The 27,943-nt window shown below is 65.9% G+C and overlaps 1 protein-coding gene across 1 annotated transcript in view; it reads left to right on the forward strand.

Annotated features, from left to right (window-relative positions):
• The first annotated feature begins 2,087 nt into the window (after positions 1-2,087).
• CHD5 (chromodomain helicase DNA binding protein 5) overlaps positions 2,088-27,943 on the forward strand; it is a 56,269-nt gene continuing 30,413 nt past the window's right edge. The window contains exons 1-9 of the mRNA XM_081085440.1: positions 2,088-2,285; positions 12,779-12,906; positions 19,879-20,058; positions 21,771-21,889; positions 22,375-22,613; positions 24,033-24,157; positions 26,363-26,486; positions 27,063-27,229; positions 27,384-27,596. Coding sequence (XP_080941566.1) covers positions 2,207-2,285; positions 12,779-12,906; positions 19,879-20,058; positions 21,771-21,889; positions 22,375-22,613; positions 24,033-24,157; positions 26,363-26,486; positions 27,063-27,229; positions 27,384-27,596 — 1,374 coding nt within the window. The 5' untranslated portion in view covers positions 2,088-2,206. The remainder of the gene's footprint in view (positions 2,286-12,778; positions 12,907-19,878; positions 20,059-21,770; positions 21,890-22,374; positions 22,614-24,032; positions 24,158-26,362; positions 26,487-27,062; positions 27,230-27,383; positions 27,597-27,943) is intronic.

The following is a 27,943-nucleotide window of genomic DNA, read 5'->3' on the forward strand; positions in this document are numbered from 1 at the left end:
TCTCCTGAAACTAATCCTTAATGGCTAATTCCTTGTTCTCAGAATTGGTTGCATTTTCACTTTTGGGGGCAAGGACAGGCTGGAGAGAGGCTCATGAGTGACTGATGAGCATCAACTCCAGTGAAGCAGCTGGAACGGTTCTCCCCGTCTTCCCTTTCTTAGCTGGTCTTGGGAATCAGCCAAGGTTAGTGTGTGTGTGTGTGTGTGTGTGTGTGTGTGTGCGTGCGCGCGCGCGCAGGGGGTGGCTGTGGTGATGGGAACTATTGTCAGTTTCTCTGAAGTGGGACAAGGCACCTGTGGAAGTGTCCTGACCTCATCCTGCAAGCTGGGAGGGTGGGGGGCTGGTAAAGGGGGTGGCATGTTTGGTGGCGCTTAGGGTATTTTCCTGGGTGCTTAGCAGGCCTGGGAAGAGCAAGGTAGCTTTGTCAGGGAAAAGGCAGGCCTGGGGAGGGTGGGTGGTTTGGGGCCTCTGCGAGGTGCCCGGTGATGGGAAATAACAGCCTTAGGCCACCAGCAGCCCTCCGCTCTCAGCCGCCTCCCTGCCGCTGCCTGCTTGGGCTCCGCCGTCTCTGGTGGGTTTAATAGTGGTCCTGGGGAAGGGCTGCCCAGCACCTTGCCCTCGCCCAGGAGCGAACGGAGAAGCTGTGCGTGGGGCTTGCTGGCTGCCAGTTTGGATGGGAAGGGGAGGGAGAGGTGGCTGCACATCTTTCCAGGCCGTCCATTGCCTCTGGTCACTGCTTGGACACAGCTTAGGCAGTGTGGCTTGGGTTGTGGCCACCTCTCCGAAAGGTCTTGCCCAGGGCAGGCACTCTCCTGGCTCCCCAAAGGCCCCAGCAAAGGCGAGCTCTGGCGATGGCAGTGTGGCAGGGGTGGGGCCAGGTGTCAGCCAGGACCGGAGGGGCTGGTGCTCCAGAGAAGAGCCCCTCCCCTCTGCTCTTGACTCCCAAGGCAGGCAGGTCCCTGGCAGCCACATGGGCTCCAGTGGGTTCCCCCAAACGTTTCTGGCCCCAGGAATGAGGTGAGGGTGCCCTCCCTTTACTGCCTTCCTAGGTGAGAGCTGGCCATCCTGCTGCCACGGAGACTGGCCCCTTAGAGCAGCTCGAAGACAGGCAGCGGGATGGCCTGGCTGCGCTCAGTTAAAGTTCCGGCCCCATCTTCACCTTTAACCGGGGCTGAGGGCTTCCTTCCCGCCCGGAGCCCCGTCGCTTCCGAGGGAGTTTCAGGCACAGAGAAGGCTGGTCCGCACCCCCTTCCCCCGCCCCAGGTCTGGGTCCAGCTGGAGGCCTTTGGAAGAGGGCACGTGGCGGCGGGAGCGGGTGCGATGGGGTGAGGGAGGAGCCGGCCTGCACGGATGTTTCTGAGAATCCGACCCCCGGCCAACCGAGCGCCCCGTCCCCACGTGCGGGACACATTTCCCTTCTAATCCTCTTTCGAAAGGGGGTTAGAACGGGGTTAGAACCGAGTCGGGGCCGCGCCGGGCGCCGAGAGGCGACAGTCCCTGTGCGTGTGAGCGGAATGCGCGCTACCCCAGGGACCCTGCCCCCCCACCCCCCACCCGCCCTTCGGAACCCGGGGTCCAGCGCATCCCCGGCGGGCGGGCGGCGGCGGCGGCGGCGGCGGCGGCGGTGGCGGCGGCGGCGGGCGGGTGCGCGGGTGGCGTTTCCCAGCTTCCCACCGGCCGCTCGCCTTAGGCCAGCTGCCCGCTCGGCCGGCCGTCGGGTCCCCTGGCGCGCGGGGACCTCGACGGCTCCTGCTTCTGGGGCGCTCGGCCCCCCCCTGCACCCAGAGGCTCCGGACTAGTCCCCAACTTGTTCTCTGCTGTTAACTAGTCGTGCTGCCGGAACGATGGGATGGGGTTGCCACAGCAACCAGACTGGACGTCACAATCCGGGCATGTGTGCGCCCCCCCGCCGTGCCGCCGTGCCGCCCGCGCTGCCACCGCCACCCTCGCCGGCTGCGGACTCGGCTGCGGGGCGCGGTGGGCGGAGCGGCCGGGCTTTGCGGGCGCAGAGCGAAGGCGGCCCAGAGGAGGGGGGTCGAGACGGGAGGGTGGAGGTTTGGGGGGGTGGGGGGGCTGGCGGCCGCCATCTTCTCGCCGAGGCCGCCTCGCCCGCCGCGCTCACCAGTCCGGCAGCTTACGGGTTAAGGCTGGCACCGCGCCCGGCGGGAGGGGGGGCGCCCACCTCCCCTCCCCCCCGCGCCGGGCATGCGGGGCCCGCTGGGCACCGAGGAGGCGCTGCCGCGGCTGTTCGCGGACCAGATGGAGAACGAGGACGAGATGTCAGGTGAGCGGGGCGCCGGCTGTGGCGGGGGCCGTGGGGCTCGAGGACCGGCGGGCGGCGCGGGCGGCGCGGGTGGGGGTGCCGGGCTCCAGGCTGCGCTCCCGCCCCGCTGGCTCCGCACGGCCAAGGGCGCCGGGCTGGGCGAGCGCAGGGGCGCGGCGCGGGCGGCCGAGGGCGGATGCGATCGGGGCCACCGGCCGCCACTCGGCTGGGCGCAGGCGGAGGACGCGCGGGGGGCGGGGGCTGCGCGGGGCGCCCGGGTGGGTGGGGAGGGGCGCGGCGCCCCGGGGTCAGCCCGCGTGCCCTTGAAGGGGCGGAATCTGGAATCTCGCTCGGCTCCTGGAGCTGCTCACCCCTCGCGCTCCTCTGGCCTCTGGCCTCCCGGGGGCTGGGCCATCGCGGTTCCAGGGCGGGCTGGGTGGGGCCGCGCGTGGGGACCCTGTGAGAGCCCTGGCTGGAACCGCTTCCTTCAGGGCCCACGAGGGCCACGGCCAGGGCTGTGGGCTCCAACTCCTCCTCCCCGTGCCCAGCCGCCGGTGCTGTGAGCGCCGCTCCCAAGCACTTCGCCAGGTGCCGGCCTCGGTGGCCAGCGGCCTCCCAGCCCACCTGCCTGGCTGTGGGCCTGCCGCCCAGGCCTCCGCCCTGCCCTCGCCATCCCTCTCAGATCAGCGTAAACATGGTAACCTGGCGTGGGGAGTCTTTAGTTGACCGCTCACCATTTCTTTGGGACAGTTCCCTCCTGGCACAGCTGGGCAGGGCCTCCCTCCCTCCCGGGCTTCCGCCCCAAGTCTCTGGCCTCCTGTGCCCGGAGAGACCTGTGGGCGGCCCAGTCGTGTGCCTCCCCCAGGGGAAAGGACAGGCCACAAGCTGATACCCCAACTCCTGTGCAGGAGGTGAGGAGAGGGGCCCAGCGGCAGCACTGTCACCCAGTGAGGGGTCCCTCGGGGGGCCATGCCCACAGGGCCTCCCCCTCCCTGCGTGTGTGCTGGCTTGGACACAGTAACAGGGTTCCTGCTGGAGCCAGCCTCACCCCACGTTTCAGACAGTCTGGCCAACTTTGCAAAGCGCCTGCCGGGCCGAGAGGATTGGGGGTGAGGTGGCCCACGCGGGCGGGGCCTGGGGCCAGGGAATTAGCCGCATTTCCTGGGAGGAACACAGCCCGGCACAGGCAGGGCAACATGGCCGCTTCCTACGGGGGAGGAAGGGGGGCTGGCTCCTCGGGGAGCCCTCTCCGTGGTGCTCCGTGGCGTTCTGGGCGTGGCCCCATGTGGCACTTAGGGGGACAGTGGACAACTGAACATGCATTAACAGGCTTATTCCAGGGACTTCACTGGCCCCCCCGGTGGGGTCCCCTGTCCCCTTCTCCTGAAGACTCTGCCTCTCCCTGGTCATGTCATGGTGCCCACTGTGGGCAGGGGCGGGGCCCAGAAGTGCCCTCAGGCTGCTGGACACCCAACTCACTGTCCCTGGGCCAGAGCCCCTGGGGCTCGGTCAGCGTCACCTGCCCACCACCTGGTCTCCCTCTCCCGCTGCTTGTGCCCATGGCCCCAGGGTGGGGGCGGCTGGCCCCGAGGCCCCAGGAGCCCCCAGGCCCTGCTTCCGCCCCTGTGGCCTGAGGGCTGCAGTCCCTCCACCAGCAAGACCTCACGTGCCCGCCCAGAGCTCATCCCGAGCCTCCCAAGCCCCCGCTCTCTCCATGTCCCTGGTTCCAGCCACCGTCCCCTCCTGCTGGCCCGCTCCGGAGCCTCCTAGCAAGTCCTCCCCCACCACCCTCCACCCAGCAGCCGGGTCATCTGTCTCCTACAATCAGGCCCCAGCCCTGCGGCTTCTCCCCTGCCCTGTGCACACTGCAGGCACATGGCCTCCTGGCTGCTTCTGGCCCCCAATTCCATCTGCCCTTGAGCACCGGGTGACCTCCACCTGCTCGCCTCGGCCTCCTCCCCGTCATCAGGCCCAGCTCAAGGTCACCACCTGGAGGCTTGACCTCCAGCTCAAGTGCAGCCCACCCCTGACCCTTTCTCCTGGGTTCTTGACTTGGCTGTACTGCCTCCTCCCTGGACTACTGCTTGTGTCAGGCTCCCCTGGAGGGTGACTCCCTCGGCCACCAGCTGCGTCCGGCACCTGGCACCGCGGATGCTCAGGAGATGGCTGTGGCCCGAGAGTGCCCTGGTCACCCCTGGCCCCTGGACACTGTGACACTGACAGCCCCAGCCCAGGCCCAGTCTTTCCTGAGGTGCCACCAGCTGCCCCCTCGCCCTGCGTTACAGCATCTCCGCAGCCCTGGCCGGAGCCCCTGGCCGTGCCCGCGTGGCCCTGGAGCCGTGGGTTCCAGCGTGTTTGCAGCAGGAGGAGCTGGCGAGTTGGAGCTGTCACGCCAAGTCGGAATCTGCAACAGTTGGACTTGTTACTTGTCAAATCCACTTTCTTTTCGCTCGCCCGTCTCCCACCTCCCCCTCTTGTTTCCCCCGCAGCGCTTTGCCCGAGCAGCCCTGGCCGAGAGGCAGGTGGGCGAGCCTGCTCAGGGGGGGCCCGGGTGGGTGCCGGCCTCTCCGGCTCCGGACCACAGCTGCCAAATTCTCGTGGTGGTGGTGGTGGTGGTGTGGGGGGTGGGTGGTGGTGATGGAAGCAGGCAGTCAGCGCCCCAGAGGCAGCTGGGTCCTGGCTCTGCTTGTCAGCTGCCTGACTTGGGGCGAGTTCCCCAGCCCCTCTGCCTCAGTGTCCCCACTTGTGGAATGGGGATCCGGACCGGCTACCTCACAGAGGGTGATTGTGAGGACGGGTGAGCCGGAGCCGGTGGAACATTCAGGTCACAGTGCCCGGCACGTCACAGGTGCCCAATCAACTGGCCCTAAGTGAGCACCATCCAGGGGGCAGCCGACCTGCCTCCCCCAGGAGATGCTTCCGAGACTTGCACCCTCACCCAGTGAGCTGGGGCGGGGGGGGGGGTACCCACGGCGGGGTTGGCGGGAGGGAGGCACTGAATGGCCTCGGTGCCCGGTGCCCGCAGGACTGGCCCCAGTCACCCGGGCGTCTTAGGCTTCCTTGAGCCAGGGGGCAGGAGGGAGCGATGACAGCAGCCCCCAGGGCCCTGCCGGCCCAGCTTGCCCGCCCCCTGCCGGGGAGGTGGGGGGTCCCGGGGAGCCCCATAGTATTTAACACTCCTTACTGGCGGGGGAGGGGGGGGAGTGGCTGCACAGAGTGCCAGGCCTGTGGGATCTGTGCCTCCCTCTATCACTCGGGCTAAGAGCCACCTGTCCATCAGTTCACTCACCCGCCCATGTATCCACCCTCCCACCCAACATCTACCCATCTAACCACAAGCCCCACCAACCATCCCCTCACCAGCCATCTCCCACGTCCCCTACTGTCTAGCCATCCGCATCCATCCACCCCTGCACCCTCCCCTGTCTCCATCCACCCCTGCACCCTCCACTCTCCATCCATCCACCCCTGCATCCTCCCCATCCATCCATCCACCCCTGCACCCTCCCACTCTCCACCATCCACCCCTGCATCCTCCCCACTCTCCATCCATCCACCCCTGCACCCTCCCACTCTCCACCATCCACCCCTGCACCCTCCCACTCTCCACCATCCACCCCTGCATCCTCCCCACTCTCCATCCATCCACCCCTGCATCCTCCCCATCCATCCATCCACCCCTGCACCCTCCCACTCTCCATCCATCCACCCCTGCATCCCCCCATCCATCCATCCACCCCTGCACCCTCCCACTCTCCATCCATCCACCCCTGCATCCTCCCCATCCATCCATCCACCCCTGCATCCTCCCACTCTCCACCATCCACCCCTGCATCCTCCCCACTCTCCACCATCCACCCCTGCACCCTCCCACTCTCCACCATCCACCCCTGCACCCTCCCACTCTCCACCATCCACCCCTGCAACCTCCCCATCCATCCATCCACCCCTGCACCCTCCCACTCTCCACCATCCACCCCTGCATCCTCCCCACTCTCCATCCATCCACCCCTGCACCCTCCCACTCTCCACCATCCACCCCTGCATCCTCCTCTCTTTCCATCCATCCACCCCTGCACCCTCCCACTCTCCACCATCCACCCCTGCATCCTCCCCACTCTCCATCCATCCACCCCTGCATCCTCCCCCTCCATCCATCCACCCCTGCACCCTCCCACACTCCATCCATCCACCCCTGTACTCTCCCACTCTCCATCCATCCACCCCTGCACCCTCCCACTCCCCATCCATCCACCCCTGTACTCTCCCACTCCCCATCCATCCATCCCTGTACTCTCCCACTCTCCATCCATCCACCCCTGCACCCTCCCACTCTCCATCCACCCACCCCTGTACTCTCCCACTCTCCATCCATCCACCCCTGCACCTTCCCACTCTCCATCCATCCATCGACCCAGCATACATTTCCCGACTGTCTTCTCTGGCGAGGTCCTGGATACAGTGTGGAGTGTCTAATGCTCTGGGGCTTTAGCAGGTAAAACTTTTGAGACTTTCCACCTTATCTCTTTGGCTCTGTTCTCATTTCACTCTCTCTCTCTCTCTCTCTCTCTCTCTCTCTCTCCCTCCCTCCCTCCCTCCCTCCCTCCCCCCCTTCTCCCCACCACATCTAGCCCTGTCTGTCTCCCTGAGCCATGGCTGTCCCTCTCGCCTGCCCCGTCTTTCCTGGCCCCGCTGCCACGTTACCCCAGCTCCTCCCTCCTCCTCCCACCAGTGCTCTGGGTTTGCATGGGGACCTCTCTGCCCGCTGGGCTGCCAGCCTCCCCCACCTACTCCTCCTCCCCACCCCCACCTGCCTGCCCTGCGTGCTCAGGTCTGATGCTTTCTTTGATGAGACACCAGTGAGGTGATGTCTGCGTTTTGTTAAATGTCATCAATAAATTATTAATCCTCTCTTGGGCGGGAGCCCCCCCCCCCCATCATCAGCAGAGGGCCTGTGAAGCGGAGGGGCTCCCCAAGGACTGATGGGAGCCTTGTCTAGGCCCGCCCTCGGGTAGCCCTGAGAACCCCTGGCCCAGCAGTGCCTGAACCAGAGGCGCTCCCTGGCCCCCTCTTTACCCCCCCCCCCCCGTTGCTCCTGTTGTCCTGACCGTGCTGGGGCCTCCCTGGACTCTGCCTGCCGCCGGGCACCCACTGGGCATTGCATTGGCACTTTCCATTCCAGTTTCAAATGCTCATCACCTGCGAGGTCGGCAGTAACAAGCTCATTTAAGGATGAAAAGATGGGCGCAGTGGGTGACCCCATGGGAAGGGCTGGGGCGGAAGCCTGTGCTCCCCTGTCCCTCCCTCCTGGTCGCCAGGTGGTCGTGCGCCCAGCTTGGTGCCAGGTTGGGGTGGAATGGAAGGAGCCCTCTGCCCAGGTCCGGAGAGGTGGGCGCTGAGCTGGGCCCCCCGCGCCGGCAGGTTTGCTGGCCTTTCTGGCTCCCGGTGATGGAGCCCTCGTTCCGGCTCCCGGCTTGGGAAGCCCAGTCTTTGAGCGCCCCAGACCAGCCCTGCCTTCTCTCCAGTCATGTTTGTCATTTGCTCTGACCTGTGTTTGCGAAGCTCCCTGGGGCTGGGCAGGGGCCTGTGGACAGCCCTGCTGCCCCGAGGGACCCCTATGAACCCCTCGGCGTCACCTGGGAGTCCCCAGGCCGCGGCCCCAAGCTTGGCACAAGACCATGCTGGTTAAGCTTAAATGCTGCTGTGCCTGGAGGGAGGGGCAGGGGCGGGACCGCGCTGGCTCCATCACCTGCCAGCTGCGAAACAGATGCGGGCCAGTGCGCAGACCCTGTGAGCCTCGGTTTCCCCACCGCGCACGGGTGACAGTGCCCCTCCCAGGCCGCCGTCGGAGGGATATAAGCTCACATGTGCTGCCGCCGGTGGGCCTGGCGCCGGTGGGTGTGGGAGCGTTCACTGTTCGCACGTGTTGCCCTGAGGAGGGTCGCTCAGCTCACTGGCCCGGCCCACGGGGCCTCGGGGCCTCGGGCTGGGCCTGAGCCCGTGCAGGGCGTTGCGAGGGGCTGGGGCGACCTTAAGAGAAAGCAGGACCTTCCTTTGCGCTGGTCTCTCTGTCCCCACTGGGCCCCCTGCCCGCCCCAGCCCCTCCCCGGCCGCCGACCTGGGAGCCCAGCAGGAGAGAGAGCAGGCTAATGGGCCCTAATTACAGTCTCTCTTGGATCCGGAGCCTTGGCTGGAGGGCAGGCTGGTGCCAGGCCACTGCCAGGCGGCCCGAGGGCTGTGAGCGGCCGGGAACTGGCAGGACAGGGAGTCCCAAGGCCTCTTCTCCCCGGACCCTCACCCCTCACCCTGGGTGAGCGGGTCTCACCTTCCCAGGCTGTGCTCCGGGGGAGGGCCAGGGCCAGGGCGGGGACGGGTGATGGTGGGGAGGCGCTGCTGGGATGACCCCCAGGTCTGGTCTGAGAAAGCTGGGGCCCCTGGAGGAGAGGAGGCGGGGCTGGAGCTGAAGGGTGAGGTGGGGGCAGGGTCACAGGTCAGCCTGGTGTCCTCAGGGCCACAGAGGCGGTGAGGGAGCGGAAGCGTCCGTCCGAGAGGGGGGAGTGGGGGGTCCCATCCCATGCCAGCCTGGAACGTTCGGAGGAGGGGTTCCGCCAGCAGGTGGTCCTGGGCCTGGGCTTCAGGAGCGGAGAAGGGCTGCCCTGGGCAGAGGGTGCGGCCTTACCCTCGGAGGCGTGCTCTGGGCGAGGATGAGGGCTGGGATGTGCCCCCTCCGCCCCAGGCTTCCTTCTAGAACCCCCTGCAGCCACCTGTGCGGCTCCTTGTCTGTTCGGCTGGTCAGTCAGTGGCCTTTCCCGTCTGGGGGCCTGCCCTGCGGAGGGGACAGGGACGCGGGAGGTGGCAGGAGGCGGAGGGAGAGGCCCCCTCCCGATGACCTCAGCCAAGCCTGTTACATAAGGCGCGGGGCATTGTCTGGGCGCGGGCGGCTCTGCCCAGGCGGCTCCCTGCGGCATGGACAGGCATCCGATCCCCAGCCTGGCTCCCAGCCAGCCCGTCACTGCCCCCTGGGGCGACTCTGGGGGGCCCCATGCACCTTTTCAACTGGCCCAAACAGTGCCTGCCCCTCCCCCATCAGGGCTCAGGGACAGATCCCTGGTCCACCCTCAGCCTGCCCGTCCTCGAGCAAGGCCTGCCCACATCAACCCAGGTGGTCCCTGCAGTGCCCGGCCCTGTGCCCACAGCCCAGGCCTAGGCCACAGCAGCTGTGCCTTCCACGTGGTCCTGTGCTCAGCAGTGCCCCTCGCTGCTGGTCAGGCCCACCGAGCTGGCCCCTGGGGGCGGCTGGCACTTGGGCCACGCTCAGGCCGCCTCCTCTGTTTGCCCTGCAGGATTGGGGGGGGGGCGTACAAGGCAGGGGGGGCCCTTGTGTCCTGGGTGGGGAGGTCCCAGGTCCCTGGCCACCTGGAGGAGGGCCCCAGAGCAGAGAGGTGCCCAAGCTGGGGCAGTCCCACCTCTCCCGGGTAGGGGTGGGATGTGTGGGAACCAGGCCATGGGCTGTGGGTGTGGGACGGCCACCCACTGGGCCACCAGAGTCACCAGCGCCTCTAGCTGCCCCCAGAGGGTGGCCACGGGAGCCATGAGACCAGGGTGGGGGCCTTTCCCCTCCGCCTTGGAGACGGGCGGGGCGGGCAGGGGCGTCCCAGGTGGGCGTGGGGGTGCCCCATGTGGAGGACAGCGGGGCTGGGTGCTGGCGTGTCCTGGGTGTGCACTTGTGTGGTGTGCGGGTCTGACATGGCCACAGTCACCAGCATAGGAGGTTCCTGGGGGGGGGGTTCTTGTCCCTCTGACTTGTTCCTCTAACGCTCGCCCCGTTCCCAGCGAAAGTCTCTGGTGGCCCTGGGACTCTCCCTCCTCAGGGTCCCCTGGGGAGCAGTCCCCAGGCACAGACCACCGGGGCTGGCTCCCCCCCCCCCCCCAGCTGGCGCCTGTGGGACAGCACAGGGCAAGCTGGCCTTGGCACATGGGGCCTGGCTGGCATGGAGCTCTCGCTCTATCATGGGCCCCTTTTCTGGACCCTTGGGGGGTTCTTTCTGGAAGCTTCCTTGGTCTGGGTGGGCAGATGTGTCTCTGGTTTGGGTGGTTTGCTGTTGCAGTGTCTTCTTGCTGCGTTCGCCCCCAAGAGGACCCTCCCCTGCTCTCTCCTCCGTGACCCAGGTTTGGTTCCCAGAAGCTCAGGGCTCACTGCCTGTGTGGGTGTGTACTGTGTGGGTGTGTGTACCTGTGTGGGTGTGTGTACCCGTGTGGATATGATGGGTGTGTACCTGTGTGGGTGTGTGTACCTGTGTGTGACAGGGGTGTGTACCTGTGTGGGTGTGTGTACCTGTGTGGGTGTGTGTACCTGTGTGGGGGTGTGTACCTGTGTGGGTGTGTACTGTGTGGGTGTGTACTGTGTGAGTGCGTGTACCTGTGTGGGTGTGTGTACCTGTGTGGGTGTGTGTACCTGTGTGGGTGTGTACTGTGTGAGTGTGTGTACCTGTGTGGGTGTGTGTACTGTGTGAGTGTGTGTACAGTGTGGGTGTGTGCACTGTGTGGGTGTGTGCACTGTGTGGGTGTGTGTACTGTGTGGGTGTGTGCACCTGTGTGGGTGTATGCACCTGTGTGGGTGTGTGCACCTTTGTGGGTGTGTGCACCTTTGTGGGTGTGTGTACCTGTGTGGGTGTGTGTACTTGTGTGGGTGTGTGTACTGTGTGGGTATGTGTACCTGTGTGGGTGTGTGTACCTGTGTGGGTGTGTACTGTGTGAGTGTGTGTACCTGTGTGGGTGTGTGTACTGTGTGAGTGTGTGTACAGTGTGGGTGTGTGCACTGTGTGGGTGTGTGTACTGTGTGGGTGTGTGCACCTGTGTGGGTGTGTGCACCTGTGTGGGTGTGTGCACCTTTGTGGGTGTGTGTACCTGTGTGGGTGTGTGTACTTGTGTGGGTGTGTGTACTGTGTGGGTGTGTGTACAGTGTGGGTGTGTGTAACTGTGTGGGTGTGTGTACTTGTGTGGGTGTGTGTACTTGTGTGGGTGGGTGCGTCTGTGTGGGTGCGCCTGTGTGGGTGGGTGTACCTGTGTGGATGGGTGTACCTGTGTGGGTGTGTGTACCTGTGTGGGTGTGACAGGGGTGTGCACCTGTGTGGGTGGGTGCACCCGTGTGGGTGTGATGGGTGTGTACCTGTGGGTGTGACAGGGGTGTGTACCCATGTGGGTGTGTGTACCTGTGTGTGACAGGGGTATGTACCTGTGTGGGTGTGTGTACCTGTGTGGGTGTGTGTACCTGTGTGGGTGTGTGTACAGTGTGGATGGGTGTACCTGTGTGGATGGGTGTACCTGTGTGGGTGTGTGCACCTGTGTGGATGGGTGTACCTGTTTGGGTGTGTGCACCTGTGTGGATGGGTGTACCTGTTTGGGTGTGTGCACCTGTGTGGATGGGTGTACCTGTGTGGGTGTGTGCACCTGTGTGGATGGGTGTACCTGTGTGGATGGGTGTACCTGTGTGGGTGTGTGCACCTGTGTGGGTGTGTGTACTGTGTGGGTGTGTGCACCTGTGTGGGTGTGTGTACTGTGTGGGTGTGTGCACCTGTGTGGATGGGTGCACCTGTGTGGATGGGTGTACCTGTGTGGGTGTGTGCACCTGTGTGGGTGTGTGCACCTGTGTGGGTGTGTGCACCTGTGTGGATGGGTGTACCTGTGTGGATGGGTGTACCTGTGTGGATGGGTGTACTGTGTGGGTGTGTGCACCTGTGTGGATGGGTGTACCTGTGTGGTGTGTGCACCTGTGTGGATGGGTGTACCTGTGTGGGTGTGTGCACCTGTGTGGATGGGTGTACCTGTGTGGATGGGTGCACCTGTGTGGGTGTGTGCACCTGTGTGGGTGTGTGCACCTGTGTGGATGGGTGTACCTGTGTGGGTGTGTGCACCTGTGTGGGTGTGTGCACCTGTGTGGATGGGTGCACCTGTGTGGGTGTGTGCACCTGTGTGGGTGTGTGCACCTGTGTGGGTGGGTGCACCTGTGTATGTGGGGGGAGAGGCAGTGTGGTTGATTCCCCATTAAGGGGGTCCCAGTACCCTCCTCCAAACCCCAGATACTTGCTGTTCAGCTCCCTGGTCCTGGTGATGCCCCCCTCTCCCCAGCCTTCTCCCAGCCACACCTGGGCCTCGAGGGCGGAGACGGCCTGGCCCGGGAGCTGGTGGTGGTGGTGGGGCTGCGTTCTCCCCGGGGAGCCATGTCAGCGAGGCCTCTCAAAGTTGCTCACGGGCTCCGCACGGTGTTTCCTGAGCCGTCCTACGGGGGGGCGGGCGGGGAGCGTGTTAGTAACATCCCGGGTTCCTGTGCGGAGGGGGGGTCCCAGGGGGGGTGAGACGGCCCACAGAGCTGGGCTCCTCACTGGGTCTGGGCGGGACTGTCGGGGCAGGAGGTGTGGGTGCGGCTGGGGGGCCGGAGGCTGTGGGAGGAGCTGCTTGTCCCAGTGGGGGTCTCCCAGAGGGGCGTGCGGGGTAACCCCCTCCTGTTCCCCCAGAAGACGACGACGGTGGCCTGGAAGGCTTCGACGACTTCTTCCCTGAGGAGCCCCTGAGCCTCCCCAAGAAGAAGAAATCCAAGAAGCTCAAGGAGAACAGGTCCAAAGGGAAGCGGAAGAAGAAGGAGGTGCGTGGGGCTGGGGCCGGCGTGTGGCGGCCTCGGGGTGCCCCTGGGCCTGCGGGGGGGGCTGGCCTGGGCTGGGCTGGGCCTGCAGGGGGAGACTGGGCTGGGCTGGGCTGGGCCTGCAGGGGGGACTGGGCTGGGCCTGCAGGGGGAGGCTGGGCCTGCAGGGGGAGACTGGGCTGGCCCTGCAGGGGGAGGCTGGGCTGGGCTGGGCCTGCAGGGGGAGACTGGCCTGGGCTGGGCTGGGCCTGCAGGGGGGACTGGGCTGGGCCTGCAGGGGGAGGCTGGGCCTGCAGGGGGAGACTGGGCTGGCCCTGCAGGGGGAGGCTGGGCTGGGCTGGGCCTGCAGGGGGAGACTGGCCTGGGCTGGGCTGGGCCTGCAGGGGGGACTGGGCTGGCCCTGCAGGGGGAGGCTGGGCTGGGCTGGGCCTGCAGGGGGAGACTGGGCTGGCCCTGCAGGGGGAGACTGGCCTGGGCTGGGCTGGGCCTGCAGGGGGAGACTGGGCTGGCCCTGCAGGGGGAGGCTGGGCTGGGCTGGGCTGGGCTGGGCCTGCAGGGGGAGGCTGGGCTGGGCTGGGCTGGGCCTGCAGGGGGAGGCTGGGCTGGGCTGGGCTGGGCTGGGCCTGCAGGGGGAGGCTGGGCTGGGCTGGGCTGGGCTGGGCCTGCAGGGGGAGACTGGCCTGGGCTGGGCTGGGCCTGCAGGGGGAGACTGGGCTGGCCCTGCAGGGGGAGGCTGGGCTGGGCTGGGCTGGGCTGGGCCTGCAGGGGGAGGCTGGGCTGGGCTGGGCTGGGCCTGCAGGGGGAGGCTGGGCTGGGCTGGGCTGGGCTGGGCCTGCAGGGGGAGGCTGGGCTGGGCTGGGCTGGGCTGGGCCTGCAGGGGGAGGCTGGGCTGGGCTGGGCTGGGCCTGCAGGGGGAGGCTGGGCTGGGCTGGGCTGGGCTGGGCCTGCAGGGGGAGACTGGCCTGGGCTGGGCTGGGCCTGCAGGGGGAGACTGGGCTGGCCCTGCAGGGGGAGGCTGGGCTGGGCTGGGCTGGGCCTGCAAGGGGAGACTGGCCTGGGCTGGGCCTGCAGGGCGAGGCTGGGCTGGGCTGGGCTGGGCTGGGCCTGCAGGGGGGGCTGTGAGACTTGGCTGAGCCAGAAGCACAGCGCTGAGCTGTGTGGACAGACACCTTTCCGGGACGCACCGAAGTGTCCTCTCCGGAGCAGGATTGGATGTCCAGGGGCTGTCCAGGGGAGCCCGGGCCAGGGCGGGGCGGACCGCACTGACTGCCCCGGGCCGGATCTCAGCGGTGCCACTGGGTGGCCTGGGCACGTTCATCTCCGAGCCCCCACACTCCGCTTCCTTGTTTGTAGAATGGGGTGCACACCGCCACCTCCCCTCAGGGCCACCTGGAGGACCAGGGAGGGTGTTCCAGAGGCGGCCGCAGGCGGTGGGATGGGAGCGTCCGCTGTCCTGTCGTCCTGTCGTCCTGTTGTCCCTGCCCGCCCAGTTCCTGAGCGTTTCCTCCCAGCAGCTGCTCATGGGCCGGGGCAGAGGCTGGGTCCGCACAGAGACGCCTGCTGCTCCTCGGGCTCAGGCCTTCAGGCAGAGTCCCCCCAATTCCCAAACGCAAATGAGGGGCCACGAGGGCTGCCACGGGCCTGTGGGCACCCCCTTCCTCCTCTCCCCGCCCCAGGCAGGGCCCAGGGTACGGCAGGACCCTCCCCACTGCCCTGGCCAGGAGGAGGGCGGAGGTGGCAGTGTCTGGACATGGTGGACTGGCGGCTGGGGTGGAGAGATGCAGCGGGGAGAGGGGGCTGGTGCTTGCCTCCCATGTCCAGCGCCCCGTCACGCAGCCTCCCTCCCTTCTTCTGGACCCACATAAGCACGTGTCTGTCTCTCTGGCTCCGGTTTGTCTGTCTGTCTGTGTCTTCAGTCCGTCTCTGCTGGGCCTCTGCTGTGTCCATCTCTTGCCGTCTCCTGTCTCCCTTGCTGTCTTCTCACTTCTTTCCCCCCCTCCCCCATTCCCCCTCCCCCATTTCTCCCTCCCCTATTCCCCCCCTCTCCCATTCCCCCCTCCCCTCCCTGTCCCTTTCTTCTCCTCTCTCCCTCCCTCCATCCCTCTCTCCTCCTCTCTCCCATTCTCTCCACTCTCCCTCTCCTCTCTTCCTCCTCACACTCCTTCCTCTCTCGACTGAGATGCAGCTCAGGTTCTCAGAAGGGGTGCAGCAGGGGGGCTGGAGGTCTGCAGATGACCGGGCAGTGCCCGACAGGCCCCCACAGCGACCCCTGGGCCGATGCTGCCCCCTCCCTGCATTCCTGAGCGCCTGGCTTGGCCAGCTGGCCCTTCGTCAGGGTCTGGAGCATGCTGTGTTCAGAGGGCAGGATCCCGTGGCCGTGTGCCCACCTCCCCCCCCCCCCCGCCCCCCAGACCTGGGTCCTCAGGGCATGGGGAAGGGAACTGCAACCTTTGCTCCCCCCCACCTCCAACCAGGTGGCCCCATGACGGGCAGGCGGTGGTGGAGACAGGAGGGGTGGTGGGTGGGGGCGGCAGTCTTGTTTTCCTGTGTGTGTGGGGGAGGCGGGCAGCAAGTCCGGGACTCGGATTTACATAAAGGAACCGGACTGGGGCCAGGGCCTGAGCACATGGAGATGAAGCTCCTTGTCAGACCCCGCGCAGGAGGGAGAGATGATTTCCACCTGTACTGCGGCGTCGCCATAGCAACCAATTATTCAGCGCTAAATTATAACTGTTTATAACAGTCGTGAATGGGAAGGCTCATATCCGATTCTTTCTTTTTCCCTCTCGATCTTGAAGGACCCGGACTGAGAATGACCAGCTCTCCGGGCCTTCCTTTTGGGTTTAAACGCCTCGTTTTTTGGGGTGTGCTGTGTGCTGAGCGCTGGGCAGGGCGGGAAGGGAGAGGGAGGAGATGGGAGGCCTGGATCCAGAAACATCTGCAGAGCTGGGAGGAGGAAGGGACTGTTCACTCAGGGAACCCGGGCCTGCTCTGGGGGGCACGCCCCATCCGCTGTGGGCCTGGGCTCAGGGCAGAGACCCCTCCTGCCTGCCCCCCGCTGCTGGCACCCACGCCCTGGGCATGGTGGCTAAGGCAGCTTTGCAGATGGATTCTGTGGGGGCTCCAAGTCCACTGAGGTTCTACGCCAAGCGCACTCCCATCATCACGCCCACGGCTGCCACAGCCCAAAGGGCAGCCTCAAGGTCAAAGCCCCTGCTGACGCCGACTTTGAGAGCCTGTGGCTCAGGCTGAGGCTGTCAGGGCTTTAGTGCTCCCTGCTGCTGCTTCTCCCCTGACCTTGCTTGACCTGCAGCTCCGCCATCATCAGTTTCAAGATTCAGAGCCCATCCGGGTTCTCCATCCTCCCTTCCCCCCTGGCCACCGTCTGAGGCCCCCCAGGTCCCGCCGATGGGACGCTGCCCCCCCCCCTTCTCTGCCAGGACAGGGGTTGGGAAGAGAAAGGAGGCTCAGCTCTAGGAGTGTCCGCACCCTGGGCGCAGCGATGTGTGCGGCAAACCAGGCTCCCAGGCCCTCTCCTGCCCCTCACCCTCCACCCGCCGGGGGTGGGCCCGGAGGTGCAGCTTCGTTAGCCGAGGGAGCAGGCAGGGCACGGAGAGGGCGAGGGCACGGCAGGGGTGCGGGCGACGCAGAGGGGGCTGCCTTCCCCTCCTGCCAGAGCTCCAGCTCCTTCCCCCAGGTCTGCCCTCCTGCTCTCCCAGGGAGCCCTGGGGTGGACGCTGGGCCAGCCCTCCTGGCAGTGCCTCGCTCGGGGCCTTCTGCCAGGCCTGCTGCCCCTCCCCCTCCCTCCCTCTCCCAACCATCCCTTCTGCCCTCCCTCCCTCCCTTGCCCTTTCTCTCCCTTCCTTCCTCCCTCCGTCCATCCCTCCCTCCCTCCCTCTTCCTCTCCCTCTGGGCTCTGCATTCGGAGCCGTGCTGGCCACTCCTTGCCTCTCCTGCGCTTGGGCTATGGCAGTGCCTGCTTCCCACCGATGCTCAGGGCCACGCCCCTCAGGTGTGGCCACCGCAGCCCCTGTCAGCACCACGCCCATGTACGGTAGTTGTCTCGCTGCAGGTGACATCCTGATTTGCAGAAACCAGTACCCGAGGCGGGTGAGTCCTCCAGTGTGCCCCCCATTATTGCCTTACAATGAGTGGCCCTCCAGTGTGCCGTCCTGGCTGCATCTTTGGCCTCCAAGCAGCGTAGGGGTTGTCGCTGGGACGCTCCCATTTCAGAATGTTCCAGGCCTTCTCTTACGTGGTGTTCTTTTCTCCCCTCGCCACCCAGTGGCATCCCATCCGCCGTGAGGAAGCTGAGGTCAGGTGCTGCAGCGACGTGCCGGTTCCCAGGCTAGCAGGGGTCAGCGCTCTGAGGCCACTCTGTTGTGTGGCCTCCCCAGGGAGCCCCGGGACCCACCACGGGTCCTCCCGTTTCATCCCTGGTCTGCACTGTGGGGTCTGTCCCGGGGCAGCCGAGGGCCAGGCCTGAGCCCCAACCTCTGCGGGCCCACAGCCGCTGTCCGTGGTGCTGAAGTGTGTGGCATCCTCCCGCCCTTACCTTTGCTGGGGCGAGGGCTGGGATAGAGCCTGTCCCTCAGGTCTCTCCAAGGGTGATCTCTCTAAGCTGGCTGAGCGCTGCACCCTAGGGAGAAATGGGTGCCCCTGTCTGATTGTCTGATCTCCACCTCCCCAAAGGACTGAGGCCCAGGCCCAGCTGGCGATTGTGGCCACCAGGCCTGGGCGGCTGTCCTGCCCGGGTGGCTCCAGCGCAGGACCTGCAGTGGACCTGCACTGTCCCAGGGCCCAGCGTGGCCAGGCAGTATTCCGGAAGCACCAGGACACAGGAGAGGTGTGGAGGCCGCCAGCCCGCACACTGACTCTGTTCTCAGCGGGCACCGAAGGTTTGGGAGCGGGAGCGTGGAGCAGGGAGATTGAGCTGAGCGCCCAGGAGAGCGGGAAGTGTGGGAGCCTGTGGCGGCCCCTTTCCCAGCCGAATCTCAGGGAGAGCTCCCTCCTGGGAAAAGACTCTCAACTCCTTATAGTGTGGCCCCAACGGGCAGAGACCGGGCTGGGGGCCTCCCAGGATTCCCCAGATGACCCCACTCTCCTTGGCACCCTCCTCTCCTCCCTTCTCCCTCCCCCTCCCTCCTCCCTCCCTCCCCCTCCCCTCCTCACCTTCTCTTAGGCCTCTCTCCCCATCGGCGTTTGGAGCTCATTTCCTGCCTGGTTCTTCTCTGTCCCTCCCACGCCTCTTGCTCACCTTGACCACAGTAAACAGCCAGCAGGAGGGTGCCAGGTCCGAGCTTCTTCCCTGAGCAGCAGCCCAGCCTCTCTCCTTGCAGGCCCGGCCGGGAGGGGCTGGGAGGGCTTTGCTGTCCACTTGCATCTGCCTGGGAAGGCTGAGTGAGCAGCTTGCTCAGAGGGCAGTGCCTTCCTGGGGGGGCGGGGTGCTCTGGCTGTAAACACCGCATCTCCATAGGAATGGGCCATTTTAGGCCTTAGAGGGGGAAACTAAATCAAAGAAGCCAAGCTGAGAGCTGCCTCAATTACCTTGTCTCATATTGGACGCAGCGGCCGGGGAGCAGGTGTGGGTGCGGGAAGCTGGGCTCCTGCACAGCAGCTTCTGGGGCCACAGGAGACAAAGTCATATGTTCAACGTCAATCATGGGCTGCACCCGCCACTGCAGTCCCACAGGCTGCACCCACCACCGCAGTCCCACAGGCTGCACCCCTCACACGCAGTCCCATGGCTGCGCTCGCCACACACTGTTCCACGGGCTGCACCCGCCACACACAGTCCCACAGGCTGCACCCGCCAGACGCAGTCCCACGGGCTGCGCTCGCCACACACAGTCCCACAGGCTGCACCCGCCACACACAGGTCCACGGGCTGCACCCGCCACACACAGTCCCACGGGCTGCACCCGCCACACACAGTCCTACGGGCTGCACCCGCCACACACAGTCCCACGGGCTGCACCCGCCACACGCAGGTCCACGGGCTGCACCCGCCACACGCAGGTCCACGGGCTGCACCCGCCACCACAGGTCCATGGGCTGCACCCGCCACACGCAGGTCCACGGCTGCACCTGCCACCACAGGCCCACGGCTGCACCCGCCACCACAGGTCCATGGGCTGCACCCGCCACCACAGGTCCATGGGCTGCACCTGCCACCACAGGCCCACGGCTGCACCCGCCACCACAGGCCCACGGCTGCACCCGCCACCACAGGTCCATGGGCTGCACCCGCCACACGCAGGTCCACGGGCTGCACCCGCCACCACAGGTCCATGGGCTGCACCCGCCACACACAGTCCCACGGGCTGCACCCGCCCCACACAGTTCTACGGGCTGCACCCTCCACACGCAGGTCCACGGGCTGCACCCGCCACCACAGGTCCATGGGCTGCACCCGCCACACACAGTTCTACGGGCTGCACCCTCCACACGCAGGTCCACGGCTGCACCCGCCACCACAGGCCCACGGCTGCACCCGCCACATGCTGTTCCATGGCTGCACCCGCCACTGTAGGTCCACAGCTGCACCCGCCACTGCAGGTCCATGGGCTCCTGCGGCTTTCCTGGTGCACTTTGCTCTTTGGCTCCCACATCACGCCTCTGCTTTGAGTTCTTGGGTCCCGGCACCGTCACACACGACTCGTTAAAATCCCAACGTCCTTAGACTCCGGTTCTGGTTGGAGTTGAGCCCGCCTCAGCCCAGGCGGCTGGTGGAGCCGGCCCGGTGGGGAAGCCTGACCCGGCGCATCCTCCACGGCTCCGCCCCAGGGTGTGAGCCTGACTGCCGGCTCAGCAGCCCCTCCGGCTGGGCTCCAGGCTGAGCTGTGAGCTGCAGATGCCGAGCGATCCAGAAAGCGGGGCTGACTGTGCCCAGAGGCTGCTCTCGGGGCGGGCCTGCCGCCCAGGCTCCAGGCCTCCTCTGGGCCCCGTGGCCTCACGGTCCCCCTGGCCTTGCAGGGGAGCCATGATGAGCTGTCGGATAATGAAGAGGACCTGGAAGAGAAGTCGGAGAGTGAGGGGAGCGACTACTCCCCTAACAAGAAGAAGAAGAAGAAACTCAAGGACAAGAAGGAGAAAAAAGCCAAACGAAAAAGGAAGGGTGACGATGAGGATGCCAATGACGAGGGATGCCTAAAGGTAACCCCTGAGGCCGGCGGACGGACCCGGCTCCCACAGGCAGGCCTGCTCGGAGGGCGCCAGGGAGCCCCTGGGGGAGGGGGCGGGGGGATCTGGCTGACGGTCTGTGTGTGTGTGCACTCCTATGGAGGTTGGATTCCTGTCTATGAGGAATGCCGCAGCCACAGGTCAGACACACATTTGAAGTCACGACGGGTGAGGTTTAGGGGTCTGGGGGGTGGCCGTTCAGCCTCGAGGTCTTGTAGCGATCCTGCCCGATGCAGCGCGGAGCTCTCTCTGGGGAGAGGGATGGTTTGAGCTCAAGTGTCCTGTCAGGAGCCTCTTGCTTGGAGCCATTTGGGAAAATAAATCAGCAAATAGAGTCTTTGCCAGCAAGAAGCGGCTGGACAGCTCCGCTTAGAGTAGAAGGGGAACTTGTTAGGGAGCCCAGGTCTGGGATCCTGCCCGGGGCCCTGCAGGACTGAGCCAGTCCCGGAGCTGGAGGAGGGGCCTAGAGACCCCCTGGGCCAAGCTCTGAGAAGTGTGGGAGCCTCTGAGGCCACACCCTGGGGCTCCTCGGGCGGGGAGGGGCTGAGGGTGAGGCCAGAGGACCTCAAGTCACCCGGGACCACCCAGGACCAGGCTTCCAGGCTCCGTTTGGGCGTCAAGAGAAGTGCTCTGTAAATATTAGTGCAGTGGCTGTTGGGTGAGGCAGAAATGGTGGCTGTCATTGCCTGACGTCAGGAAGCCCGGCCCCCAGGGGGCGGCACGCGTGGGCAGGTGGGCAGGTGGGCGGTGAGTCGTCTGTGACATAATAGCTGAGGGGCTGACGGTTGCGGACGGGGAGCTCATGGGAGCGACTCGGGTTATCCCGTAACTGTCGTCGGCTCGCTCTGTGTCCCGGTGGGAACCAAGGGCTGTGTGCGCCCGGGAAGGGCTGTGTGGGTTGGGGGTGTGGGGTGGGGGGTCAGGTTGGGCGTGGGAGGGGGGTCCACTGTGAACTGTCACAGAGAACAGGGGGCCGGGAAGCTCTGGGCATGGAGGAGAATGGGGGCAGTGACAGCTCAGGGCTTCTTGGCCACTGGCTGGCTGGGGCAGCCGAGGGTGGCCTGATTGACTTGGCACCTGGGGTGGCAGTCCCATGAGCTTGCTGTGTGCCCTTGGGAAGCCACACCCCTGCCTGGGCCTCAGTGCCACCTGGAAAGTGAGAGGTACCGGAGGGTCCCTCTGGAGCTGTCCTGGCCCCCACCCTGGCCCGGACACACCTTGCTGGCTCTGGAACCGGCAGTGGCCTGTCCCTTTGTGGGGTCCATGCATGACTTTAGGGGGGACATCCTGGGGTGGCCTCATTTCTCCCAACGTGTCTTAGGCAGCCCCAAGCCGGCTGCCTCCCAACACCCATCTTCAGGCCCAGACGCCCGAATAGATTTCTCCAGAGAGTGGGCCCCATTACCCCTGCCCTGGGCACACACACGGTCTCACCCCAAGCCCCACGTCAACCCCCAGGCGCTTCGCCCTGCACCCCCTCATGAACTGCTGTCTGAGCCGGACCCGATCCAGGGCTTGGGGCTGGAAGTTTTAGGGTGTTCAGTGCTGACTGAGAACTGCTCCTGTTGGTGCAGGCACGGCCCTCCCCTCCCGCCTGCCCCGAGGCCTCCTGGGTGGGGCCCTGGGATGGGGGTGCGGGTTAGAAGGACCGGCCTCTGATTCCATCTCTGGCCCCGTGTCCGCAGGAGCCCAAGTCCTCGGGGCAGCTCATGGCCGAGTGGGGCCTGGACGACGTGGACTATCTGTTCTCGGAGGCCGACTACCACACGCTGACCAACTACAAGGCCTTCAGCCAGTTCCTCAGGTCTGGTGGGGTGGGGCAGCAGGGCAGAGGGGGTGGGGGGGAGGGGCAGCAGCCGTGGTGGCAGAGCCCGGCTCCTGGGGGGTGGCTGTCAGGCCGACACCGACCTGAGCAGAGCTGGAGGGGCCCCTTCCATTTTGGCAGGTGGCCCTGCCTCCCTTGCTTGCCCTGCACCTGGGGTGGGGGCCCCAGTCAGTCCCGGGGCCTGTGCCCTGCTGCCCCCTCTCCAGCCTCAGGCCTCGCGGATTCTAGAAACCCAATTCACGAGGATTGCCAACCGCATAAACAGGGACGCGAGCATTTCGGGGGGCACTGCTGCCTCAAGCTTTGTCTTCTTCCTGCCCCCTTTTCTGCCCCATTTCCTAACCGGGAGCCTGGGGCTGGGGCTGCCTGTCCCCGGTGTGGGATGTGGGGGCCCTGCCGGGGTCACGTGGGGGGCCACCCCTCCATGGCCCTGCTCTCACCTTCCTGCCTCTGCCCCCACACAGGCCTCTCATTGCCAAGAAGAACCCAAAGATCCCCATGTCCAAAATGATGACCGTCCTGGGCGCCAAGTGGCGGGAGTTCAGTGCCAACAACCCCTTCAAGGGCAGCTCGGCGGCGGCAGCCGCGGCGGCCGTGGCTGCGGCCGTGGAGACGGTCACCATCGCCCCTCCGCTGGCTGTCAGCCCCCAGCAGGCGCCCCAGCCTGTGCCCATCCGCAAGGCCAAGACCAAAGAGGGCAAGGGTAAGGCTGCGGGGGGTGGGCACTCAGCCTGCTGGCAGGAGCCCTTCCAGGCCTGTCTGTCAAGGACCCAGTGCCTTGGTTGACCTGGACCCACATGGCCCTTCTCGGCTGTACTGCAGGGGCACTGGAGCTCCCTTAGGGGCTGGGGAGAAGCGGGGGGCGGTGCTCAGAGCTTGGGGAGTTTTGCCCTGGCCCCTCCGACTTGGGCGTCAGGAAGGGCTGGGGAGGCCCAGGCTGCTGAGAGTCAGGGGGTCTCACGCGTGAGGCGGTGCCATTCCCAGGGAGAAGGGGCCCAAGGTGAGCCCGTGACCCTCTTGCCCGAGCACCGGTGTGGTCAGGGCCGGCTTCCGGGGAGCCCTGGAAGGAGGTCCAGGTACAAGTTGGCCTCAGTGGGGTGTCCGGTGGGTTACCAGGGACAGCAGAGGCTCTCTGCGACTTGACTTCCCCAGGGGCCTGCCTGGCTGGGGGTGCCTGGCCCGTGGCAGGTGGGCGCGCTGATCTCCCAGGGCTCCCAGTGTGGGGCCACAGCAGCTCAGCCTTTGGGTGCCCTGAGTAGGCTCTGAGGGGGGGACTCAGGGGGCTCGGGGACTCCTTGTTTCAGCCCCAAAGAGCTTTGCCTTCTGGGACGATGTGGCCCTTGGCCAGGTCCCTGCAGGGCCCGGTGGGCAGTGACATGGGTCCCAGTCGGCTCCTGCTTGCCCCTCGCTGGCCTCTGGCCTGCACACGGCCCTGCTTTCCCATTTCCTCTCGGGCTCCCGCGCTGAGCTATTGATTCAGAGCCTGAGAAACTGAAATAGATTTTCCTGGGCGGCGCTGAGGTCGCTGCCGGGCCCCCAGCCCCATCTCCCCGCACGTGATGCGGCTGGAGGTCCCTGCGCCCAGGCCCATCTCCCCTGGTCAGCCCTGGGGGAGGGGCGCTCGGGTCCTCACTCCCCAGGTGGCTGATGGCTCTGTGGCCAACCCCACAAAACCCTCCACACTGCTGGCCCCCAGGAGCCAGCATTTGGGGGGATGGCAGAGGTCAGGGTGGTCTTGAGGTGCCAGCGTCGCCCAGGCATGGGGATAACCGAGGCTGGCAGCTTCCTGCCCCAGAACAGTCCTCCAGGGCCCAGGGGTGGCCCAGAGGTGGGGGCCTCGGGGGTCCTGCTGGCCGTGGCTCCACTGGGGACAGGACAGGGCTCTTCCCGAGATGGCGGGGTTTCTGCTGTCCGAGAAGGGCGTCCTGGTGCCCGGGGCAGAGCCTGGGCCGGGTTATTCTCTGGCCCCCCCACCCCCCGCCATGCTGTGCAACTGCAGGCAGGGCATGGCCTCTCCGAGCCCCAGTCTGCTCACGTGGAAAGGCCCACCACACACACGACCCTCTCCTGTCGCGTCGCTGTGCGGGCGGAGTGAACGCGCTTCCTCCTCGTGACTCCGCAGGGCCGGGCGTGCGGAAGAAGGTCAAGGGCTCCAAGGACGCCAAGAGGAAGGGCAAGGGCAAGAAGGCGGCGGGGCTCAAGTTCCGCTTCGGAGGGCTGGGCGGCAAGAGGAAGAAAGGCTCCTCGGTGAGCGTGGCCGTGTGTGGGGTGTGAGCGAGCATGTGTGTGTGTGTGTGTGTGTGTGTGTGTGTGAGTGTGTGTGTGAGCATGTGTGTGAGCGAGCATGCGTGTATGAGGGTGTGTGTGAGCGTGTGTGTGAGCGAGCATGCGTGTATGAGGGTGTGTGTGTGTGAGCGTGTGTGTGAGCGTTTGTGAGCGAGCATGCGTGTATGAGGGTGTGTGTGAGGGTGTGAACATGTGTGAGCGTGTGTGAGCGAGCATGCGTGTATGAGGGTGTGTGTGAGGGTGTGAACATGTGTGTGAGCGTGTGTGAGCGAGCATGCGCGTATGAGAGTGTGCGTGAGGGTGTGAACATGTGTGTGAGCGTGTGTGTGAGCGAGCATGCGTGTATGAGGGTGTGTGTGAGGGTGTGAACATGTGTGTGAGCGTGTGTGAGCGAGCATGCATGTATGAAGGTGTGTGTGAGGGTGTGAGCATGTGTGTGAGCGTTTGTGAGCGAGCATGCGTGTATGAGGGTGTGTGTGAGGGTGTGAACATGTGTGTGAGCGTGTGTGAGCGAGCATGCGCGTATGAGGGTGTGTGTGAGGGTGTGAGAGTGAGTGAATGAGTGTGTGTGTGTGAGCGTGTGTGTGTGTGAGCAAGCATGCGTGTATGAGGGTGTGTGTGAGGGTGTGAACATGTGTGAGCGTGTGTGAGCGAGCATGCGTGTATGAGGGTGTGTGAGAGGGTGTGAACATGTGTGTGAGCGTGTGTGAGCGAGCATGCGTGTATGAAGGTGTGTGTGAGGGTGTGAACATGTGTGTGAGCGTGTGTGAGCGAGCATGCGTGTATGAGGGTGTGTGTGAGGGTGTGAACATGTGTGTGAGCGTGTGTGAGCGAGCATGCGCGTATGAGGGTGTGTGTGAGGGTGTGAGAGTGAGTGAATGAGTGTGTGTGTGTGAGCGTGTGTGTGTGTGTGAGCAAGCATGTGTGTGTGAGGGTGTGTGAGAGACCCGGTGGACGGGAAGGTGTCCGTGTGAGTGAGACAGCAAGCCCACGTGCACTCAGGGTGTCTGTGGTGTGTGCATGTGAGCACCCTGAGGTGCGTTGGCGTGTGCGTGCCAAGGTTGGGGTGCTGTGGAAAGCAGGGCTGGGCGGTGGGTTCGTGCTCCTGAAGCGGCCTGGGGGCAGGGCCTCCTCTCTCCCACTCTCCTCCCCTTCTACCCACAGGCCTGCTGGGCCGCAGTTCCCCAACCTGCTGGTGAGGGGCTCAGACTAGATCCTTCCCCAGGCCTGCAGCTTGGACTGGGCGTGGGGCCCACCCGCTGAACTGGGGCTCAGTCCTGGCTCTCGCTGCCCTCGGCTGCCACCCCATCTGGGCAGCAGGGGGGAGGGTCAGCTGGCCCCTGAGAGTCCTCGTGGGGCCTGGTGCCCAAGTCTGCGAGGCTGGACCCCAGGAAGGTGGCCTGGAGGCAGGGCCAGGCTGGCTCCCGTGTCCTTCCGGGGCCAGCTCTGCACCAGGTCAGACTGACCCCGAGGGAACCCACCGGGAGCACTTGGTCACTTCTCTGCCCTCCCTTCACCCCCCTCCTGCACGGGCACTTGTTTCCCTCGCCTCGCCCCAGCCCTGCGGAGGCGCAGACATGGAAGGCATTTCTCTGTCCCTGGGCAGAGGCAGCGGACAGGGCTTGGGTTGAGCTGCTCTGGAGGGAGCGTGAGCGGCAGGCGTGGCCCCGCGCGGAGCTGGGCAGCCGCTCGGCTCAGCAGATACTGGTGAGCACGTGCTGACGTGCTGGTCTCTGCTGAGCCGCGTGGCCCTGCTCCAGAGGCTCCGTCTGGAAGGGGTTTGGGCCTCACACTGGGAGACAGCCAGCGACAGGCAGATGGCACGGGCCAGGCCTGGCACACAGGCAGTGCAACAGGTTCATTTAAGGGGAGGCCTGGGGGAGGTGTCCTAGAGGGACCTGTAGGAGTTGGCAAGGCGGAGGGCATGGCCTGGGGAAGGCACTGAGCTCTCTGTGGGCGCAGAGCACGGCTTCGGGGGCGGGTAGAGCATTGGGCCCGGCCCCTGGGTTTCCAGCTGGAGGCGGAGACTAGATGAACCACAGAGAGTCCTGTGCCCCCAGAGCCGCCATGGTGCCCTGCCCCACGCCCCTCTGCCCAGGCCAGGGAGGCCCTCGGGATGAGCCCCCCACGCAGGTTCTGGGCTCACAGGGTCCTCCGCCCCTGCAGAGCGAGGAGGATGAGCGGGAGGAGTCGGACTTGGACAGCGCCAGCATCCACAGCTCCTCCGTGCGCTCCGAGTGCTCGGCAGCCCTGGGGAAGAAGAGCAAGAGGAGGCGCAAGAAGAGGAGGAGTAGGCCTTTCCGTCGGCGGGTCCCTGGCCGCCTGTGGATGTGGGGGTGCAGAGGTCCCTCGGGGAAGCCAGGGAGGTGCCCTCATGCGCAGCCTCCTCTGGCCTCAGCTAGGCAGCTCCCCTGTGCTCCCTCAGCCACCCTGGGGCCCTCGGTCAGGAGAGGGGGCCTGTTCCAGTGAGGCAGGGCGGGGGGTAGGAGGAGGGCCAGGGCATTTGCACTAGCAGAGAGGGCACTGGAGAAGTGCCATCCATCAGCCATCACCCACCATTCAGTCATCCACTCCTCTACCCGCCTATCCCCTCACCCCTTCCCCTGCCTGTCCCACCTGTCATCCCTCCTTCCCTCCCTCCCTCCTCCCACCCTTCCTTCCTTTCCTTCTATCCACCTTCTCTCCATCTCTACCCCTTTATTTCCTCAGCCATCACCCCCAACTTTCATTCACCCTGTCTGTCCACCCACCACCCATTCCTCCAACATCTATTAAGCACCCATGTGCTGGGGCGGCCTCAGGGGGAGACTGGTGGGGCCTTGGGAAGGGGGACGCAGCCCGCATGGCTGCCTCTGCCCCTTCGCAGTCGACGATGGTGACGGCTACGAGACAGACCACCAGGACTACTGCGAGGTGTGCCAGCAGGGCGGCGAGATTATCCTGTGCGACACCTGCCCGCGGGCCTACCACCTGGTCTGCCTGGACCCCGAGCTGGAGAAGGCCCCCGAGGGCAAGTGGAGCTGTCCACACTGTGTAAGCAGCCCCGCGGGTCGGTCTGTGCCTGGCACCCAGACCCTGCGCTGGTCATCGGGGGACAGAACGTGGGGGTGCCGAGTGGGAGGGGGGGTCCCACGCAGGTGGCGGGTGTCTGGGCCCAGGGCGCCTCCACCTGTACTTGTCCCCCCAGGAGAAGGAGGGGATCCAGTGGGAGCCGAAGGACGACGACGATGACGAGGAGGGCGGCGAGGAGGAGGACGACCACATGGAGTTCTGCCGAGTGTGCAAGGACGGCGGCGAGCTGCTCTGCTGCGACGCCTGCCCCTCCTCCTACCACCTGCACTGCCTCAACCCGCCGCTGCCCGAGATCCCAAACGGTGAATGGCTCTGCCCGCGCTGTACAGTGAGTGTTAACGCCCGCCCCGCGCGAACGCCCCGCCCCGCCGGCCAGGCCCCGCCCACCGCGCCCGTCGCCCGCAAGACCCTGCGCTTAGAGGCCGGCGCAGGCCACGCCCCATAAAAAGCCACGCCCACACCGGACCAAGCCACGCCCCGAGCAGCACCACTCCACCCGCTGAGGCCCCACCCACGACGTTCCAAGCCTCACCCACCAAGGCCCCGCCCTTCTAGCCCCGCCCCCAAGGCCTCTAGGTTAAGCAAGAGCCCCGCCCACCGCCCGGAGTCCTGCCCCCCGCCCCGCCCAGAGCCGGTCTGCGGCTCAATGCCCTTCAGACTCAGCTGCAGTTTTCT

Source organism: Myotis nattereri (genome assembly GCF_964212035.1).
Source record: "Myotis nattereri genome assembly, chromosome: 3".
Classification (NCBI taxonomy): domain Eukaryota; kingdom Metazoa; phylum Chordata; class Mammalia; order Chiroptera; family Vespertilionidae; genus Myotis; species Myotis nattereri.